This window comes from Nuphar pumila, chromosome 13 (genome assembly GCF_984573655.1).
Source record: "Nuphar pumila chromosome 13, dmNupPumi1.hap1.1, whole genome shotgun sequence".
Taxonomy (NCBI): Eukaryota; Viridiplantae; Streptophyta; class Magnoliopsida; order Nymphaeales; family Nymphaeaceae; genus Nuphar; species Nuphar pumila.
This window is the reverse complement of record NC_143261.1, coordinates 11,172,501-11,194,968: the sequence shown is the minus strand read 5'-3', so window position 1 is coordinate 11,194,968 and position 22,468 is coordinate 11,172,501. Positions and strand designations below refer to the sequence as shown.

Genomic DNA, 22,468 nt, shown 5'->3' with positions numbered 1-22,468 from the left:
TTGTATGATGTTCAGATTCTATGGATTCACATAATTATTATTGATCATAGTGAATAATGACATGCCCTTAAACACATTTTAGATGACATGGTTTTCTTGTCAAAAATCACCTACAGATTGACATTGATGAGCAAATTATTGCAGGGCTACTATTTGTACTATTACATGCCAGTTAATGGCATTCTTTTCATGCTTGTTATCCTAGCTAGAAATCATAAACTATCATTCTCATAATGCTATTCATTTACTTATTTGAGAAATCTTCCACTATAATTCAATCCAATTATTGCATGCATCTTTTTGTTTGATGTAACCCGATGCCTGTGATTACATGAAAAATAGGTATCTCATATTTAGCTAGGTTATTGGCTAAAAAAAATTATATTGGGAAGAGGTTCACAGTCAACTGTATAATTTTCTCTTTAACTAAAAGACATGTTAATTTCCAGACATCACTTTTTCACAAGTTATCTTTATCAACCGTTTCATCACCTTCCTTTCTTCTCACTGAGAAATGGTAACGACTTCTGGACCAAGTTGCAGTTTGAAAAATATCTCCCAAACTTCTGAAGCCCTGACTTATGCAACGTGAAGATTTGGGAAACAAGCTACATTGAAGTGGGTGCCTTCCTCTTACTCAAATTATTAAACACCTGGAAGAAGGCACTACAAGGTATCTGTGAGGGATGCACTTGTTTATAGAATGGTCTTTTCAAACCCAAAAATATGGAACACTTTTGACACTTTTAAGAAACGAGCATGAAGGTATTCTCTTTGTAGACTATCATGTTGACATGACACTTCTAATTAATGCCTATAAGCCAAGCTTGTTCTCTTTGAAAGTCTAAATGAATGGGATCATTGGCATACCTTGTTCTCTTTGAAAGTCTAAATGAATGGGATCATTGGCATACAATGGATTTAGTCAAGTGCTAAAGACTCTCACTCTCTAAGGTGTTTAAATCAAATGAAGTTGCAAGTTTGAGAACTAGGGTATGTGTTTTTTGTCACAAGGCCGAAGCCAATGAAAAACTATCTCAAAGTAGTGTGGGCAGAGGAATGCTTGTACAGTTGTCTCTCTAATATTGGTATTGTTGGTGTGGTCTCCCTCATGTAAGATCATAATAATCTGTCTTGTCTGTCCTTGTGTGAGATAGTTTTAGATCGCTGACATTGAAACAGGATCACAATCAACATGTCACCTCTTGGCCGGCAATGGGACGTCTGAATTAGGGGGTGTCAATGGGTTGGGTTTGACTCAAATCCCACCCGTATCAAACCCTATAGGGTTAGGGTTTAGTGATAAATAAGAAGGTTCGATTAGAATCCCAAACAAACTGGAAAGGTCCGATTAATATATGTATCCAGGTATGATTTGTGAAATTTCATACCAGACCTAGGCACGCCTTGCGTTCCAACTAAGAGCCGCAAATTTTCAATATAAAAAGACAAATAATATTAGTTTACCGGGTATGGTCCAAGTCGGGTTAATGTAATCCTCGTAAGGTCCATGTATAGTTTCTCTTATAATGAGTCTGCCGAGTCCAGACCTCTTACCATCATCTCAAATCAGGTATGGGTTGGGTTTCACTTAGGCCAAACTAGGCCCGACCGTCATGAGTGGAGCCATATTAGGATGAAGGTGGGGCACATGCCCAACCTGACCCACTCAAACCCCAGGGATGGATTTTAACATCCACCCCCCTCCATCCTCGTTTCATGTCCTCCAACCCTGGTCCAAACGGGGACGAGGCAGGGCAGGGCCCTGTTTCCCCTTAGTCTATAGTCATCCCTTAAAGGATTGGGGACGGGGCAGGGCGGGGATTGGGACAGAGACGGGGCGGGGAAAAGCATAAGTTCATCCCCGCACGGGGATAGATTTTAACCTTCATCCTCACCTCTACCCCCGTTTCATGCCCTTCATCCCCAGTCCAAACAGGGCAAGGCGGGGCGGAGCCCCGTTGTCCCTCGGTCCACTGCCATCCCTACCCTTAGGAGGTATGGGTTAGGGTGGGGAGTGCCCACCCTGACCTGACCTGGTCAAGGTGAGGGCGGGCACTGGTGCCCCGTTAAGCCCGACGAACACCAAGTCTTGACCCTCCCCTTTCCCAACTAAATCCTTAATCTTCTCTCTCTCTCTCTCTCTCTCTCTCTCTCTCTCTCAAGCCCTCCCCACGACCCCACTGTGGCCTCCTCTCCTTCGCTTTGCCCCTGCCCGCGTGACCCCACGGCCAGGCGGCCCCACTCTCTCTCTCTCTCTGGTTCTTTTCAAACATGATGAGCCGTCTCAACCTCTCACCTTATGTACTCCGGGTCCTCCAAAAAGTATGAATCTTTTTTCCTTTTTTCTTTGCTTTCCTACTTTTCCTTCAAATTTTCGTTCTTTCTTAATCTTCTTTTTGTTCATGAATTGTCATTTTCTCATTCGAAAAAAAGAGAAACTACCAGTAAGAATTTTTGAATTTTTTCGTATTTGTTTAATTTTGTTGTGGATATATTTTTAGGCCTCTTTTTTTTCTTCTTTCAGGTTTGTTAGATTGTGGATTTTTTCCTTGATTGTTATATTTTTTCCTGATTTTTTTATTTTCTTGCTAAAATCTCTATAATATTGCATTAATTTGTGTTGTTTTTATTCAATATCGTATGAATCTCTGCTACCTCTCCATCCATCTTAATAATCTCACTATTTTTTTCGTAAGGTCATTTTATTTTGGTGTACTTTTTTATATTTTTTCTAATAAAAAATCCAGTAATCCTGCATCGTTTCATTGATCCGGCATTTTCGCCTAATTTTTAGTGTGCAAATTTGTACTAAACTTGTGCAAACTTATATTTTTTCGTGTTGTTTTTATGTGTTTATGAGGCGCTCACCAAGTGTTCGGTGAAACGCCTCAACAAATTTGAATGTGTTGCTTGAATTTGATTTTTTTCTAAGCTTATTTTTTCCCTGCTTTTATGTTCATAGGGATGGGCTGAATATGGGTCTCGAATCTTGATTGCATATCAGATCTACGAGCTCCATTATCTGACTTGGTAAAAAAGCTAAAGAACTATGTACATCATTCAAAACATGAAGAAAAGGTTGTTTAGGACCTTTAGGTTCTATTGGAACTGGTTGTTAGCCATGTAGTTGGAGGTGGTGGAGTAGGTGTTGCCTATCACACTGTTGGTATTGAGGACAAAAGCAGGGTTGTATGCCATAGAAGAAGGATGAGAAGAGTCAGATCGAGTCTCACCAAAGGGAGTTGCCTCTGATCTGTACATGGTGAGTGCGGTGCAAAATCAGATAATTTTGATATTTGAGCTATATGCCTATTGTGGATGAAGAGCCAATGAAACCATGCATACAAGGAACCAGGCAAGAGAGAGAGAGAGAGTTACACCAGCACCAACAAATCGGGCACAATGATCTCAAGCTCTCTTCTTTATCTTTCCGTCAAGTGTAACTTTGAAGGACTCGATGCCTTCAATTTCAAGCTTTCTAGGTTGTTCTTCTTATTTCCCATGTGTTAATCAACTTAGAGCTTAGAATTAAATAGAATAGGGGCAATGTGGAGAGTCCCATGTAGAATTTTAGTACATTATTTATTGCTTTTTTATCCCATATTTTACCTGACTAAAGAGGGGCAACCTTATGTAGTTATTACCATGACTACCACCAATACAAATGAAACCAGGTTTGGTACTGGTTTTAATATTCACATGAACCAGTTTTTTACGAACTTAGAAACGATGTCTTGTGTGTTTTAGAAATAAGTTTCTATTTTTCTGGAACAGGTTTTGTACCAGTATCAGATACCGGTATGCTTGAAATGAGATACCCAAGACAAAAAGGGAATTTCTATGCAACTATGGTTGTAAATGTTATTTGATTTATTTAATGTTTTTAGAAGAAATCATGTAAATTTCTAGCTTTTTTATTTAGTTGACTAATAGTATATTATTTTTATACAAAATCAAAAGTTAACAAAACTCAGACACGTCACCGAGTTGACATGCTCGAGTCACGAGTCACTAGTGGACGAGCCAATTCTCGAGTCACTAGGTTTTCAAACCATGGTTTCAAACAGGGTTCCTAATTATGAATATGACATCGTGTAGTTTCTTAATGTTTTTTTCACTTGTTAATATAGTTTATTGTCATAGAAATTTTTTTATTGTGTATTTGTGCCCACTCTAGCTTAAATTCCTGGCTTCGCCCCTGCAACCCCTATTCTGAATAATAAAGATGGGTTTTCCTTGTACGCACGTCACGCGGGATGCCACAGCGATCAAACGCCGAATGCGTTTGTGGACCATTCTACCCACCCCTGTTACACTGAGAACAGGATGGGGAACATGACTTAAAAAACAAACAAATAGGCCCTCTCTCTCTCTCTCCTGTGTAGCAGCCAACGGTGATGCTAGAGGGGTGAGGTTAAGGGCCTACTCTCTCTCTTCCCCTTCTTCTTCTTCTTCTCTCATTAAGGCTTTTTTTATTTTCTTTGATTAGGTTATTTTTATTTTCATTGATTAGGGTTTTTTAGTTGATTTTTATTTATTATATTTTTCTATTTTTATTTGGGTTTTTTTTCTTTGATTTTCATTGATTAGGGCTTTGAATCAAATATCTATAACTAGGTCTTTTGTTATTTAATTTTATTGGAACTTTTCTTTGATTTGATTACGACCTTTTTCTTTGATTTTTTTATTAGGGTTTTCAATCAAATATTTTTAATTAGGGTTTTAGATATTTAATTTAATTAGGGTTTTGAATCAAATTTTTTTAATTAGGGCTTCTTATACTTAATTTGATTAAAGATTTTCTTGTATTTGATACAAATTGTTTTTTATCTTCTTTCATTAGGGTTTGAACATGAGTTTTTTATATTTAAATTTCAGTTCATTTATGATTTATTTTTCTTGTAGTTTAGGATTTTTTGTTTTATTAATGATTTGTTTTCTTATAATTTAAGTTTTATGATTTATTTATATTTTTACATTGGTTTTAAAAAACATGAATTCTTGTTTATTTTTCAATTTACCCAAAATTTAAACATTTTTTTCGTACTTGGATCCAATTTAAGATTCATATTTGGGGCTAAACTCCATAATGTTTTGATAAACTTTCATAATTAGATCCAATGTGACACTAATTAAAGAATTTATACATAAAAATTATTATTTTTTATTTTTTTAATTACTTAAATTTTGTATATTTCTTAATTTTTTAAATACAATCCGAGATCCATATCCGAAACTAAAATCCATAATTAACATATTAAAACACTCTTATGGTTGGGTGGATTGAGTCGTACCATCCAAAGTGAAGTTATTCGACCCATAATCCATATGTATCCAAGTTGTCAGATCACCCAACTTATTGTTCAGTCCAAACAAACGCTAGTACAACTGTTATAGAATAGATCTATTATATTTTGTTGTTCTGTATAATCTTGGATGCACCGTAAAACACACCCTAAAGAAAAAGAACTATGGATGCCAACGTCAACCAATCAGGTTTAATTCTAATATAATATCTGACAAACTAATTACCATTTCCTTATATTTATTGATTTGGTTTCAAAGTTTTACATCTGAATATGACTACATGTAAGAGTGTGTCAGATAAATAATTAAATCCATAGATGTTGGGATAATATTTTTATAATAAAATCTGTTTCCTATTAAAGTATTAAATATGTTTTTAATTAATTAAATAATTAAATCTGTGTCTTCTCATGCTATTTAAAAAAACAACTAAGAATTAGCGTCTCGTACTCATATTGAGTCCAGGTTCGTGTCCGTGTCTTTGTGACTGATGGTTAAAAAGATGAAGCACCAACTCTTTCCCTTGCAAGACTTACCCTTCTCTCCTTCCTCCTCCTCTCTCCTTCTCGCTCGCTGTGTTTGGAATCTTTGGATGAGAGAGCAGACTAGCAGAGCTAAGAAGACGAAACTCCGCAAGGAGATGCGTAAGAGAGACTTGGGTATTCTCTTGTTATCTGCCATTGCCATCTTCTACTCTCTCCGGGTATCCTCTCTCTCTCTCTCTCTCTCTCTCTCTCCATTTCTTCTTCTAGGTAACGATCTATCTTTCCATTTATGTATTTGCGTATGATAATATACCTATATCATATTGGAATTTCTATGAATTTTATAGCATGAGGGAAACGTCTCCTTTAGAGAAGCATGGTACCATATGGCCGATGACTACCCTATCAAGTTCGAATCGGAGTGACTCCCTTCGCTTATCGTGGCAGATCTGAATGGCGATGGCAGGAAGGAAGTTAGATGTCAAAAACCTACTAGCTATTTTTGACACGAGAGTTAGTGTTCTTTTGCTAATTCAATTGGAGTTTTATTTGATGATGTGAGTGTCCTTTCTTATGATGGAATTTCTCGATCATGAGTCAGGTACTTGAGCCTCATGTAAAGCGGTTAAATGAAGGGTTTAGTGAAGCCCATCTGCTGGCAGAAGTTTCCTTTTGCCCAGCAAGGTACGCATTGCATCTGGTAGAAGGCCTGTGGTGGCTATGTAGATCGTGTTCAAAATCATGGAGTAATGAGGAAGCAAGTTTTGGTAGTTGTCACATCTGGATAGACAATGATGTGCTTTGATCATAACCTAAAAAAGTTGTGGGAGATGAATTTGCAGGTTCTACTTCAAATATATGTTTTGTACCTTCATGAGATTAGGCAAGAACCAACCACGCCTAGCAATGAGAGCTCAGATGAAATAACCTATGAAAAGTTTACCAAACTTGACCTACCGGTCTTCGCCGATAGAGCTGATTCAGAACTTGCGGAAAGCTGGATCGAGAAAATGGAATGTGTGTTCCTAATATTGGGAGTGTCAGAGGACAAAAAGACAAAATTTGACATGTATGGGTTGAAAGACAATGCACGAAAGTGGTGAGATACCACGAAAATTATTCAGTTTTTAAAGTACGAGGTCATCCCTTGGGGTGACTTTCGAAGAGCCTTTCTAGATAAGTACTTCTCGATGCACTTCCAGAACAAGAAAATGAAGTTCTTGAAACTAGGGCAGGGTGGTACGAGTCTCCTCGACTATACTACCAAATTTCAAAACCTTGAGCGGTATTGCTCCATGTTATCGAGACTGATCAGGAGAGGGTCGACAAATATATCAACGGGTTATGGGAAGGGCTATAGTCTCGTGTCATCACTAGTAGGCCCCAAAAATTCTAAGTTTTGGCGACAACTTCAAAGATTCACACGGACTTGGAGTGATCCAAAGGAATCATAGGAAAGAGGCCAATAGCAAGCAATGAGAACAACAAAAGGTCGTTCCTAGGTGGGCAGGAATCACTACCACCTTTCTATAAGAGGGATTTCCGAGTAAAGAACTTTTTTCCACCAGCCGAGTGGCCACAACAGATGGAGGAAACTGTAATGAAATGGATTGAATACAATAAACATGCAAGAACACACTTTCAATCAAGTAGAATACTTGATTGAATCATCAAACCACCCATACAAGGGTCTAACAAATTTGATATTGCATAGAGACACTCTTTAAAGAGATGAAAATATAAGGTCTAGAAAGACCTATTTATAATACATGAGGATATATATGGGGCAGCCCCATATGGCTATTGTGGCTGCACCCAACGATCATATCTATGACCATTGGGGCAGTTTCAATAGCTACATGGAGTTGTGCCAGTCACAAAAGACAAAAAATGAAAAAGTAAAAAAGTGAAAAAAATAAAAATACAAAAAGCAAAGTATCAACCCCTAATGGGCTCACGCCTATCTAGTGAAAGGACTGAAATACCCTTGATGGGTATTTCAGTTTACATAGGTTTATATATTCATATATAAATATATGAATATATATGAATGCACATATCTTAACAGAAACCATTCAGCCCTACCAACAGTATCATTTTTGTTGCCCGAGTTATAGCGCACATCACCTCGGAGAGGCCTGTCCCCGTGATACAGGAGGTTGTCTATATTGCGGCAAACAAGACCATCATATAAGAGAATGTCGTAAGAAGGCCTCAGACCATCAACTGAGGAATATAAGATCTCAAGGATTGTCCCAACAAATGCAGCAACGTCCCCCGTTCCAACAACCGCCACTACCTAGGGCAGAGTAGAAACCCGTGGCGGGTCGTGTTTATGTTGTGTCAACCGAACAACTCATTGATAATGACCTTATTTAAGGAACTCGAATACCCTTGATAGGTAGAAGATGTGTTATGTAAAAAGCAATCGGAAAATAAAATCAAATGAATGCTCGAGCCAAGTGGCTCATGACCTTGTGTATGATCATTTGAATCGATATGTATTTGTTCCCCAAAGTAATGATCGAAAATCTTGGATTTGTCAAAAATAAAATATGTATGTGCTTGAGCCTAAATTGGTGACTATTAACCCTATGAGTGGGTAACTGAGTTTGTGCAATTAGGACACTAAAGTCACTTAATAAAATTCTTAAACCGTTGAGGAACAATTTTATATATCTAAGATCGGATAGTCTAGTCAGGGCGAGCCTGTGAGGATGTACAGCTCCACGACGAGGCAGCCCTAAGAGACCTTGTATAAGTGTATATGTCCAAAAACAGTAGTTCGGATAGGACGATTCTGTGAGGGTGTACTATCCCAATATCAGGTGAGTCTGACGAGGACGAGCATGTGAGGAGGTATGTTTCCAAGACCAGGTAATCTGACAGGGGACTTGTTTCAATATGGTAAATCCTTGTGAGAATTATCAGGGTATACGAAATAGTTACACAGAATGGCTATGATTGATAGTCAGTTGGAAGATTATAGATTTAACTAAGCTACCATTGTGGTAGCGTTACTTGATACTGACTCAGATATGAAAAACATACCCTCATCGATTATACATCGTGGTATGAGGTTATGATTGGAATGAATCCGATAACAAACTAAGTGAATGACACACCACACCACACCTACTTGAAAACCTAGTAAATGATTACAAATTTGTTATCTGATATCTGACTAAGATAGATATGTTGACATACTAGTGAAAGAAACGTCACATCTACTTAGTCTTTTGCTAATAGCATTATGAATCCAATATGCAAGAGAAATATCCTGAGCTATTCACATAGTACACATGACGGAATTTCGAGGACATAATTTTTTTAAAGGGGTAATGATGTATGACCCGCAATTTTTCAGTAAAAATTTTGAATAAATCTAAGAGGTATTTTATGTAAAAATGTCATATAAACTTGAAATGTGAAATGAATAGATTTCAACGAACCAATTATACTTATGACGTATATATCCTCGTAGATATATGCTCAAACAGTTAGGGAGCCATAACTCTCCCTCAACAAAATCAGGAGATTTCAACAAGTTAACTCGCTTAGTTTCGTCGATACGAAGAAAATGGTGTACTCACATTTTTTCGCGAAAAAATCGGCGAAACCCTGAAAATACATGGGACCCACAAAAATATCTGGTGGACCCCACAAAAATATCCTATGGGCCCCACATAAATATCTCATGGAATCATGAGGTGGGCCCCATAGGAACATAGAAGTCTTTTTATTACTTCACCACTAAGTTTGGATCTTATATCAGTGGGTCATATAGATCATACTCAGACTCCATGTGGATCCAAGATCCACATTTTTGCCTATAAATAAGAGGAGACCCCCTCTTTTTAGAAAAAATTGCAGCCCTCTCTCTCTCTCTCCTCTTTCTTGGTTCTAGCCTGGACCTAGCCCACTTGCAGTGAGCTCAGACTTGCTTAGCCTATGTTGAGCCTAGTTGGTCAAGATCCACTTGACTTACCAGGTTAGTTTTTCTCTCTCCTCTCTTGACTTGGTCCTAGCCTAGATCAAACCTATTTGACCTAGACTTAACTTACTTGAAGTGAGTCTGGACCCACTTGATCAAACCCAGTTGGGACAAGACCACTTGGTCCTAACGACTTGACCTCCTCTACCATTCCCTTGCCTAAGTCTAACCCATTCGACCTAACCTATCCTATTGAGGTAGGTTCAAACTCAGTTGGACCTAAGCTAGGTCCAAATCGGTTTTTGGTCTAGACTTCATCGTATCGCCGTTTCGTTGAAAGAGCTGCAAGAGACACTCTTGGTTGTGACTGTACCGGACATAAAGGATGTACCGGCCATGACCTAGGAGTGCCTCAACCACTTCGTTGGAACACCGCTGCATAGCTTAGATAGGTTTGCGCACCAAACAGTGCCAAAGTTCTACTCTTCTCGATATATATATATTTTTTGCTTATGCTTTTAAGATTGCTATTGCGTCGAACGATACCAAGGCTCCTACTCTCTGCAATATATATGTATTTGCTTATGCTTTTAAGATTGTCGTCACGTCGAACGATGCCAAGCCATTTAACCAAACTATTTCAGTTTTCGTAAATCCTTTTCTCCATGGCAGTCAAACAAGGATTCTTGGGTACTATCTTCAACCTTTAACATAAAAGACATTAAGTTAAAGAGTTTTAGATAGTGAACTTTTTTACTCTCTTCAAAAGAAATTGGCTGCAAGCCTGCAACATGTCTGAATTCACCATGAAACTAGGTGTCCTACTTCTATCATGTTGACACCTTGAAGCTAATAGAGTTTGAAGTGACTTGGGAGCTGGTGTTGGTGTATTTATTTGTGTTAGAGACTTAGAGTTCTCCATCAAAGATGTGAAAAGGATTGGGAGGGATGAATGTCATGGTGTTGAATCAAGAATCAAATCAAGTTCATAAACTGCCGTGGAAAAGATTTTGCAGTAATTCTTGTTTCAGGCAGTTATAAAAGTCTTCCTTCTACGACTAAACTACAAACTACAATTGAAGTGACACGCAAGGGGCCAGGGAGCTAATTCTCGAACTTGATAGTCTCCCTTGGGCATCCTCTTCTGACAACTGAGGACTTGTGAGGATAAAAAGCAGCATCAGAAATAGGAAACACTCTTTTTTCTCTTCCTAGTAGACATCAAGTCTTATGTTCTCCCCCATTTTTTTGATATCATATTGTGATAGGAAAACTTGAAGCTTTTTGGTATTACTCTCTTTGCTATTCTCATTGATGAAAATTAAAAGGATTACAGAAATCACATAAAAGAACCATACAACTGTATTGAGAGATACTTTTAAATCAACATCATGCCATCATTGAGCAGACTATAGGTTTCATGGGCAAGGAAAGAACAAGTTTTCAAGTTTTAGCTTCAGGTTTGAAGAGACTTTAAGCTATGCTTTGCTTCATATCCAAAGTGTGAAGCAATAAGCCTTCCAATTAATTAGGTCAAATCTTTGGACAGAGAATGTTCAATAGGTTATAACTGGGTTGTAATTGAAGACAAAGTACATGGATAGCCACTCATAGTTTACTGTATTCATCCCATGTGTAAATCTAATTTATGCACAATCCTTGATTGTGATTACTAAGAAACTAGTCAAGCACATAGATAAGAGGTTTGAAAATATCAAGTTAGGATCATTAGAAGTATCTAATTAGTTGATTGGATTGCAATATTTAAAAAAAGAAAAAAAATTGTCACTGCCAGTTACCAATCAAACCATATGATATCTCTACTGTGAGCAGCCTAGACATCGATGGGTGACGTTGGTAACTGGCAGTGACAATTTTTTTTTTTTGATATTGCAATCCAATCAACTAATTAGATATCTATACTGTGAGCACCCTAGACATAGATGGGTGACATTGGTTGACTGTTCCTATAGCTGAGGATGAGAGGGTAGAGGACACTTTGAGCTTCCTATGAAACAAGAGAAGTGATCAAGCATATGTGAGGGTGGGATGGATGAAATAGAGGCCCTGAATATTTTTGAGAATGGGATAAAACCTCGAAGGATTAAGGCAGATGGATCTGCTTACAGAAAATCCATAATCAGGCTTAGTATACCCTTTATTGCATCTTTCTCTTGGCAGATTGTTACTCGTGCTGTAGCTACCTTTGATATTGTGTTCAGTGGGGCTTCATAATCTTGAGAGATAACAGTGAATTCAATCACATGGGCAAGAAAATACTCATACAAAGTTATGAAGGTGTTCTTTCAGCCTTACAAACATTATGTTTATATTTTTCCATGGGGTTGATTTGCATAAATATCAGATTATTTCAAATGGGACATTGTGTAACTCTACTGATACTAGAGCATGCAAATTCGTCATGATATTCCTCATAATCTTCTATGCAGATCATCTAAGATATGACCTGGATAAAGTTGCTTCTAAGTTGATATTTTTGTCATGTGGAGTTATGTCATGTTCAATATCACAAATCTCAATATCTGGATTTTCTCAGAATGGATAATCTTCCAATAAATAAGAAGTCTTTGTTTTTGGGAGAATATCAGGAAACTGTTGGCATATATATGGTTTTAAAATGTTTAAGAAAATATAATAGCACAAGTAAAACCTTTAATAATTCAAAATGTAGAACACGGTCAAAATGCCTTCATAGTAAAATCACAATACTTTAGGAATAGGTGGTATTTTTAAAAAATTGTAATTTTTATCAAGATTTGTTCATTTTCTGAATAAAGTGCAGTAAAATTACAATATCTTCAAAATAATTCCCACATTTGTGACTATGGTCATGTTTTTGTTTAATCTGAGCAAAAGAAATTTTATTCGATCTTTAAATCATGATTCATGATTCATGATTCATGATTCATGATTCATGATTCATGATTCATGATTCATGATTCATGATTCATGATTCATGATTCATGATTCATGATTCATGATTCATGGTTCATGGTATAAATAGCAGAATTATTTTGTATTCTTGCAATAACTCACGTCTTCTTGTTCATGCTTTTTTTCCCTTTTGTAGATGATAATTCTTTCTTGTATAGTATTTTCATGGTTGAAGATTGGTTTTAGCTATTATTAGTTAATGAATGCTGCTTTGAACATGTCATGATTTGCGTGATGCTTCCATTAAATAACATATTTATTTATCTTTATCTTAATATATGGCAGCTTCATCTCCAAGAAGGTGGTCTTCATGCTGATATTAATGGAGATGGGGTTCTAGATCATGTCTTCTCAATTACTAATTTGAGCTGGTTGTATCAGAATATGTCCCTTTCCCTGACAATAATTAGTAAAAGTATTGGAATTGGTTGAATGTATTTACTGAAACAACCCAAACCCTTTCTAGTAAGGCCTGAATTTCAAGTTATTTTTTTGAATTACTCATTAACTGCTTAATTTGTTAATGTGGGTAATTGGAATCTATGCTTACACACTTTTATTGTATTAACTTCTGTCATATCATTAATCATCTTACATGTGGTGTTTATTTTATATGAGAATAGCATGGTAAACTAACAGAATTTTATTAATGCGAAGATTATAAGATTTCAGCATGTTGTTTTATAGCCATTTTTCTTATTCTAGATATCAATAGGCTGGTAAACAAGAACTTTATATTGTCAAATAGCTGTAACAAAGAATAGTGACTGTTGTGTGTGTGACTTGTGTGTGCATGCTTGTGTGTGTGTGTGTGTGTGTGTGTGTGCATTGATAAAATTTCTGGTCATTATATATGAAATAGGAAATGTGAAGTTAAGATGATATAATAAAATATATTACAGTAGAGTTCCAATCATGGAGCATTACCAACGGAATGATTTTCACCTCCACGTCCATACCTATTTTGGTGATTCCAGCTATGAATAAAGCACATACGAATTCAGCAATGCATGGGCTTATGCACAAGGCTAGGAAAATCAATTTTTTAGGATTTATTACACTGGCAATCTCTTTATTTTTTATATTTGAAGTCCATCATCACAGTTCATTAAACTTTTACGTTGTTCAAAAGTAATTTTAATTTAAGTACATAAATATCTTGGTGCAAGTATAGTTTGAAATATACCTTGAATTTGTGGTTTAGCTAGGAAAACGAGGTAAAACTAAAACAGAAACTAGACTGTATATGGATTCTTCTTAGGCAATTCTTGTTATCGAGTAAACTTGCCATGAGAGTAAGGGAAGAAAACTGAGTTACCATCTAGTAGCATATTTGGAGAAGCATTGTCTCAATTACATTTAGATGAAATTGGCAATCTAAGTTGTACGAAGTTGCAAAATTATTAGAAATGGCCTCTATCGTCTTCTTGAACTAATTTGTTCATCAGGACCCTGATAGTGTAGATCTAACAACCAAAGATATAATCAAATGAGTACTTAAATTACTGATGGAACAATGGTGTCTGTAACACTCTCTTGATGATGCAGTTGTGGTTAATAATGGATATAAACCTGATTTTGCAAGAGTTCAACCAGAACATAAAATATGCTCGCCAGCCAACTTAATTTCATGCGATGTACAATGACCATCAAATTGGTTGATTTGTCTTTGAAGCGGTGTGACATAAAAAGCCTCATCAAGTAGTCTATCTGATAATGTCCTCAGGATGATGAACTCCTGTTTGAAGAAGAGATCCCTAGAGATAAAGATTGGAACTGCAAGGAACCCAATAGACCTGTTTCTTTGTCTCTTATGTGTTACTGTGACATTTTCTGAGCGCTGAGTGCTCATTATTGCATTTGCAACTCCTAATAACTTCCTGTTCTCGTGAAAGGAAATTTAAGTTCTTTATAGCGGGTTATTTTAGCGAAAGACCTTCATATTCATTATCTACCTGTTGACTTGATGGAACCGTTCTATTTTGAACAAAGCTTTTACCATCTCTTAGCCTCACAAATTAATTTAGTGTTGATGCAACACTTATGTGATTTTGTCTTATAGGCTGTTGGTGGAAATGGAGTTGAACACATTGTAGTAAGTGGATCTATGGAGGTGCTAAGACCTTGTTGGGCAATTGCAACATCTGGTGTTCCAGTACAACTACTCTTTAATGCCACCATATGTTACGATTCCCCCTTCAACCTCTTCCAACATGGAGATTTCTCCAGATGTTATGGCCAGGTTGCCGATCCAGCACCCCTGGAAATTGCTAACACCTGTTCTGATAGGCAGAAAGGATGGTCACATGCATCGGAAAGGAAGCCCCCATGGTGATGTTGTGATCTTAACAAGCCGAGGAGAGGTAACCATATACCTGGCATATTTGTTTGGACACTATTAGTCAATATATACTAAGATGGCATCTCTCATTTCTTATTTTGATGCTCCCTCGTTGATTTTAAATCAACACTCAAACTTTCTTCCATGGAATATTATTTTTCTGCCAAGGATTCATCTTGTTAGTGCTCCTGCATTTTCCCTCGTCTATGGTAATTTATTTGTTATTTCATTGTGCAGGTAAATTCACATTCGCCAGGCTTGCATGGTCATGGTGCCACATGGAGATGGCAGCTCTTGACAGGTGCGACATTGTCTAACCTTCTGGAAGCTATGGTCATGCCCATGTTGAAAGCAATGTGATTGACCATCCACGGGGGGCAAGAGGTGATTCTTGCAGCAGGCTATCAAGAAGCTGTGGTGATATCCCCGATGGTAGCCAGTTAGCATCCATATACCTGCCTGCTCCACCTACTCATGCTTTGGTATTGGACGATTTTTCGAATGATGGTCTCACCGATCTCATTCTCATAACGGAAAATGGAGTGTATGGGTTTGTGCAGACACAGCAGCCAGGCGTCCTCTTCTTTAGCACACTCATTGGTTCCCTGATAGTTGTGATTGCCGTCATTCTCATCTCACTACACGTGGGGTCAGTTAAGGGGAAACCCTGATTACAGGTAATGGAGTGGAGGATCATCTGAACTTCCTGAGGATGCTGGCGCTTATAGAAGGAAGAAAAGGATTCAGGCCTCGGATCTGAGGCCGTTTTGTAGCTGTTACGAGTTCCTGTAACAGATTTGCTGGTGTTTTTTCGATTGGAAGGTTGCCAGCTTTTAAAGAATGAAAAGTGATTGTTCATAATTTTTGCTGGTAGAGAAATTTGGTATGAAGAATGGGGCAATAAGAAAGATGCACCAAGCATGAGGCGCCTTTCTCAAACCTACCTTCATTTTTGGTAAAAAGCCAGACTTGGGGAACAGAAATGTTTACCGGCAACCATGATTGCTCATCTCTTTCTGTACATGAGTCATTTTAGTAGCAATTTTGTAATCCAACCATGCAGCACTGGCTAGCCATGTCATGGAAATTCATGCTACTATGATATTTATGCCTAAGGGGATATCCATGACTCCATATATTGGTATCCGGGCACATACACTGGAGAGCCAAAGGGACAATCTTGCCCTTGGTTTGGGGATTTGAGGATGTGGGTGGGCTATTCTACACGTGGATGAGCTTCTGTTTCGACCCTGCTGTTTGTAATAACTCCAGGGTATAACAAAGGATGTGATGACCTAGAGTGGGACCTAAAGCAAGCCTGCGTGGTCATGCTGCTGCTTGGACAAAACATGGGATTTTTGGTGTCAAACAAAAGATATAATGGAAAAAGTTCTGATGTCCTTTGTGCATGGCCGCAAGCACCAGTTGGGCTTTGTTTTTAAACTGCTCGTCAGTAAATGGGGTCATGCATGGGGCATCTCAGCTTTGAATCCAAGGGGCTATTCCCCAGCTTGCCTATCATAAAAAAAAATATTTTTTCCTAATTTTGACTTTTCCCATTTTTATCATCTCAACAGGTTCATCTTACCAAACTTTTGTCGATGAACAGATGACAGATAAAATAGAAGCCAAGGAATGATATACGCGAAAAGATATAGCCATTTTTGGAGGTAGAATTAAGGAAATTCTCAACCAGAGTAGCGTGCAACAACTCAGGCCGAGACATGTCAATTGGCCATATCTCATGAGCCTGACTTGCAAGTGTCAACCAACTTGGACAAATATAACTCGGATTCACATACTAAAAAATAAAAAGGCTAACATTCTTTAAAAAAAAAAGAATTAAAAAAAGGTTTTAGAAAGGCTCTTTCCTTGTGTCAGATGTGGTTTCTTCGGGCTATAAATTTAAAAAAAATAAAAAACCTTTAGCACACTCAACTAGTGTGAGCATTTTTCAATACATCACTTGCCCCTAGCTCCACACCTGACTGGGTGAGCGCGCCCAAGGTGGTCAAGCTGAAGGATGCCCAGAGTTCAATATCCAAGCAGCACTTTCTCTACCACAGCCTAAAATCCAAAGGGGGGGAAAGGGGTGTTGTGGACAATTGGTGAAGGAACGGTTGAGACCCCGAGTCATTCCCTGACTGCCTTGCACGAGTGATTTCCTTCGTTATCAAGAAACCAAAAATTATTTGTCTGAACAATAATAAAGGCCTGAGGCTTAACGAACCCCATTATGTCATTCAGAGAAATTTAAGTTGCACATTGAGATCGGGGGAAATCTAAACCAACCTTTTGAAGTTAGAAGCTTGAAGTAATATGAGGTTATTAAAATTTTAAAAAAAAAAAAGGTTCAACCACAACAGCCTAGAGAACTGTATACATTTCCTTACCGAGTTAGGTAGAGATTTGCAAATCCATACATACAAGAAAAGAAAACAATGAGAATAATGCAGGAAGAACATAGCTATTGTACATTCAAAATGATGAAAGGTGGGGCATTCACAATGCCATCAACTGCCTATTGCTTTTGGCTTAGTATAGATGCAAGCCAAAAAAGGCCAACATTCTTTTCAAAAAAAAAATGAAGAGCCAGGGGGCAGGAGAGATACAATATGTTACAGGTGAATCATGACGGAACTGTACCTAAATTTAACCTGTACAAAACTGTGTTATGTATTCAAATAAAGGAATCCTTTGATGCTCTGGTATCGTGTAACATGATGTTGAGCTATCACGTAGAACTCTTCCATTTGCATGTATGGACTGATGAACCTGCAAAATACAAACGTATTTTTTTAATCAAATTCTTTGATTCATCAAGAATATGAGATAGCCAGAAAAAACAGTACTTGGTACTATTCTGAAACACAAATAATAGCCATGATTATTATCCTTTTTTTATTCTTTTCTTACTGATGGCTTTCATCTGATACTGTGCTTCTACACAAATAAACTCTCTTTGGAAGGAATAATGGTGATTAGCATGAAAAAAACGATAATTGATAAGTTGCATCAAACCTGTACGGAATTAAACACTGCAATCATGAATCAAACAGATTCAGTGCCTTGCCACCAAATATCCTAGGTCAACACTTTGGCTAAGCATAGAAGGCAAAGGGAGCTATAGTTCCAAAATCCTATCATTTGCGTTCAAGCCTAGAAACTTATGAAAAGGTTCCCCAGACAACAGTAGAACCTAAAATTACGTGAAATCCAATACCGGATGAAGTGTTGGTTATGAAAAACTAAATGTCTACTCCTGTATCCTATAGATCACCATCCTTAAAGAAATGTCAACACTTAAACTGTAAAGCATGATCCTTGACTGCAACAAAGAATCCAGGGCTTGAAACTTTCGAAATTCAAAAACAAAAAAAAGATGATACTAAATTCTATGCATAGAAAACATGGTCCTACAGTTCCCATACCTGGAGAAAGAACAGTACCCAGTCCCTGAGAAAGACATCATGCGAAAGTTCCATCCCCGACATCAATTCAATACCCAGAACTCCTCAAATCTAATGTCTCTTCAAGGCAGATCTTGTATTAACTTGACAAACTAAACTCAAAACAGATTTTCTGATAAATATTCAGGTTCTAAAATAAACCACTATATAGCCGAGAAAAAAAGCCTTTTTTCATGAAATTAAAATCAGATTCCATGGAATAAAAATATTATTTTGACAACATCCACATCAAATTTTTGCATCAGGAAAAATCATTGCTTAAAACCTATAGCAGATCAGATTCAGGGCATTCAAAAGTCGGTTCCTACTAAAAAGAGGATCTAGATCACATCATGAGATTAGTTCTACCAAAAAAGTAAAAAAAATAAAAAAGAAAGTTTTCTAAGTCATTTGTACATACAAAATGTAGCAAAACTTAATCTTTTTAATAGGGTCATCTAAAATTTTCTTCTCTATTATTGTAGTTTTAGGGTCCACAAGATCAGTATGAAGTTTGGATCTGATCAGACATTTAAATTAAAGAGGGAACATAAATCGCACAAATTCAAGCAAAGAGGCAAACAACCAAAATTGTGGGACAGGCATTAATTACCAAACTAATACCTTAAATTGCCTATTCCTCCTCCTTGTCTAGGTAAACAGGATTTCATATTTAATATAATTCAAAAAAGTCCATCCCTGCCATGGAATGAGCCATTGATTCCATGAACCAAACACTCTGTAACTTTTGATCCATGAGGTCGTCAGCAAGAGACACTTAAGCAGTCACGGTAGCACCAGTAACAGAATTGCATTGAGGGTAGAAAATAAATGACACAGGATGGAAAGGGTACCTAGAGACAGCACCTCAAAATGAAGATCATGTCTATTCCAGCATATGCAACCCATCCATATTTTTGTGATTTCAAGCCACAAGCTTGTTCATGGCCAGCACGTATTCCAATCCATCTGAAGACGTAAATTAGGAGATCTGAAAGAACTTTCTTATTTAGCATGGAGATAATACTGCAACTGGGCATCTTTGCATGGCTGCTTTCAGTCCTTTTGTAGCTCCACTGCTAATGAAACCTTCTATACTGACAGTCAGATTCCATCCATACTGGTCATATTCCTGAGATTGGAATTCAATCTGGGCTTCTCATCGTCCACCTTCGCAGATGGGTTGATCTTCACTTTCATGCTTTCCTTTTCTAGTTTTTTCTTTTCAGCTTCAGCTTGTTTCGCATTCTCCTCGCGACATTTGTTAAATAAATTCATAAACATTACCAAAGTTGTTGTCACTGCCTCAACAAACAAGTTGGTTAAAAACTGTCCACACACACACACACACACTATGCATCATTCAGCTGATGGAAATTGCAGTTTCATTTTGTTTTTCATCTTCACCGTTGTTCTGCCTATTATCTATCCTTCTGTACATTTTACAACCCATTTAAAACAAAATTACTTTGTTAGAGATATATTAGGTGCCATTCTCTACCTGTTGGAACATGCCCCTAGCCATAATTATGTGTCAATATTCATGTTTCCTTCCATGCATTTTCTTTTCTGAAGCTCGGACACTATCCTTGATACTAGTACATAGCAGAATCATATAGCCCATCCCTTCCACAAAGTTTTTTAAAATCTTCAAAATCCATGTGTTTTTATCCATGCTTCAAAGAATCCACAAGGATGATAATCCTACCATAAGACTGAATAGCAATGCCAATGCAGTAATATAACATTAGACACGTGGAACTTAATTATCAGGTTAAGCTCTATGTCACATAGATGTGGGTTCAGGTGTGAAGGGTGCGACACGAGAATTTCAAAAAACATATGGTGTGTATAATCTAGTAGGAAAATCCTAGGTGCAAGTTATATCCACTCAATCTGACCTTATAGATGTGTTTAGCAAGGTTTGTTTGCTAGGCATCATACTATAGATCATTTTTCAATGTAAAAATAAGATTTTAAGAGTCATGAAATTTTGGTACATTGTGGGCCATTGATTTTTAAGGCCCTATGCTTTGCAAAAAATGAATTAATACATGTTTTCTACTAAAGAAAGTATCTAGATCACATTTGTAAGGTTAAATTTACAAAAAAAGTGGAAATTTTGTGAAGTGGTGCTTTCAAATGACTAGCAAATTTATATTCTCACACACAGTTTTTAAGCTTGGTTTTCAAACTTGGTCAAATTTGGATTGGTCAAAGTTGACCAAGTCAAAGATTAGAAGAAAATGGCCGGGGTGAAAGCTATGTCGCCCGAGTACGGGTATGGAGGGTATGACATGGAAATTCCAAAAAATGTGGGTACAGGAACATATATATATATCACATAAATAAAAATAAATTCAAAATAAACTGAATATAATCTAAATATACATGCTATATCTAAAATATATATTATATACTGAAAATATGAAGTTATAAACTGAAAATATAATTATAAATTATAAACTGAATACAAACTTGTATGTACGGAGGGTAAAATAGTGTGTCTGGGTGTCGACGTGTGTCAACACGGGGAATATGCATGTCAACACAGGTACAGAGGGCAAAATGGAGTGTCCGGGTACCATAGGGTGAAAGGATGATTGCACCTGACACTTGTTGTCCCACACCCAGCCATGTCGGGTGCTGCACCCCCACCCAGCAGTGTTGACGCGGGTGATTCAGGGGGTACAGAAGCACCCATCTTACATAGGTTAAGCTGCATCTACAACACCTGGACACTCCAACCAGCCAGCTAGGTCCTGACAATTAGCCATATCAAGACCCGCTTCTTCGAACAGTGTTGTTTCTAGTTCATTAAGTGTTCAAATGCTTTGTGCATTTAACTCTAGGATTTCACATTTTATTAGCACATACCTTTTATGGTAATTTTTTTACTACTTAATTTAAAATGACACATATCGATGGTTTCATATTGAATTTTACCTTCATGATTTTGTTTGAATAATCAGATAAAGAATTATACACAAAAAATATCAGTATTTTTCTAGACCCATTGGACTAGTTTGGAAGCAATATTTTACCTCCTCTGTAGTTCAAAGTTCAAACTTCAAAAACTATGCAACATGGACACTTGTGAAAGGTCAATGCACCCAAGTCCCACAATATATATATATATATATATATATATATATATATATATATATATATATATATATATATATATATCCAACCCTCCAACCTATTTTTTGAAATTACTGAATCGCACCCACACCCATGTAACATGGTTCAAAAGTGTCTTGCCCTTTAAAATGTGTGCCCCCTTGTCCTCGCACGTAAGTACACACACGTGTAGGGAGTAAATAACATCCACAGTCAAACATGGACAATAACAAGTGCGCCACAAATATGTACATGCAAGAAATTTTAAAATGACATGGTAGTTTCATGAATTAATTGTTACCACGTGTATTTTCTAGTAATCTTATAAAGATAAAAAGCACATTAATTAGCTGCATGTTGGAAATAAACAATGTCTTTTAATGAAATTTTCAAATCACTAAAATGCCTATGGTGGTGACAGTTAATGCATGTAAAGCTCGATCATTTTAAAATGTATAGTGGTATAAATCTGTGGTGATCTTGTTATTGTCCATATATTAGCAGCTCCCTACATGCATTACCCATATCTAATTTTTTCTGAGACTCCATAACCATGTTTGATACCGAAACTCCTATTAATTAATGTCTAAGTAAGACAAAACACCATCGAAGTACAAAGAGGATAGTCTACAAGTCAAAAACAAACATTACATAGCAACCACAATCATAAAGGAAATGAGAAAAGACTGACCTTGCTCAAAAGGACAACGAGCTGGATCTTCCCCGAAATACTGGGCAAGAGAATCTGCATTCCTTCCCTATTGTTCAAACAGCAGTTTCAGAATTGAAATTGATCTTATAGGCTAAGTTACCATGTGGTAAAATACATACCACTTCAGAGTACAAAGATGTCAGGGCCCTCACATCAGCC

At 37.1% G+C, this 22,468-nt stretch overlaps 1 protein-coding gene and 1 pseudogene across 2 annotated transcripts in view; one reads left to right on the top strand and one right to left on the bottom strand.

Annotated features, from left to right (window-relative positions):
• Window positions 1-5,950: 5,950 nt before the first annotated feature.
• Window positions 5,951-16,031, top strand: LOC149817745 (uncharacterized; annotated as a pseudogene).
• Window positions 16,032-17,476: 1,445 nt separating this feature from the next.
• Window positions 17,477-22,468, bottom strand: part of LOC149817744 (formin-like protein 3) — a 68,268-nt gene continuing 63,276 nt past the window's right edge. Inside the window, exons 16-19 of one of the 2 annotated variants that reach the window (XM_089984332.1) lie at window positions 22,429-22,468; window positions 22,289-22,355; window positions 19,329-19,775; window positions 17,477-17,800 (exon numbers count right to left, since the gene is read on the bottom strand). The exon at window positions 22,429-22,468 is cut by the window's right edge and continues 29 nt beyond it. In XM_089984332.1, coding sequence (XP_089840458.1) covers window positions 19,579-19,775; window positions 22,289-22,355; window positions 22,429-22,468 — 304 coding nt within the window. In that variant the 3' untranslated portion in view covers window positions 17,477-17,800; window positions 19,329-19,578. The remainder of the gene's footprint in view (window positions 17,801-19,328; window positions 19,776-22,288; window positions 22,356-22,428) is intronic. The other variant, XM_089984333.1, reaches the window with a different exon arrangement.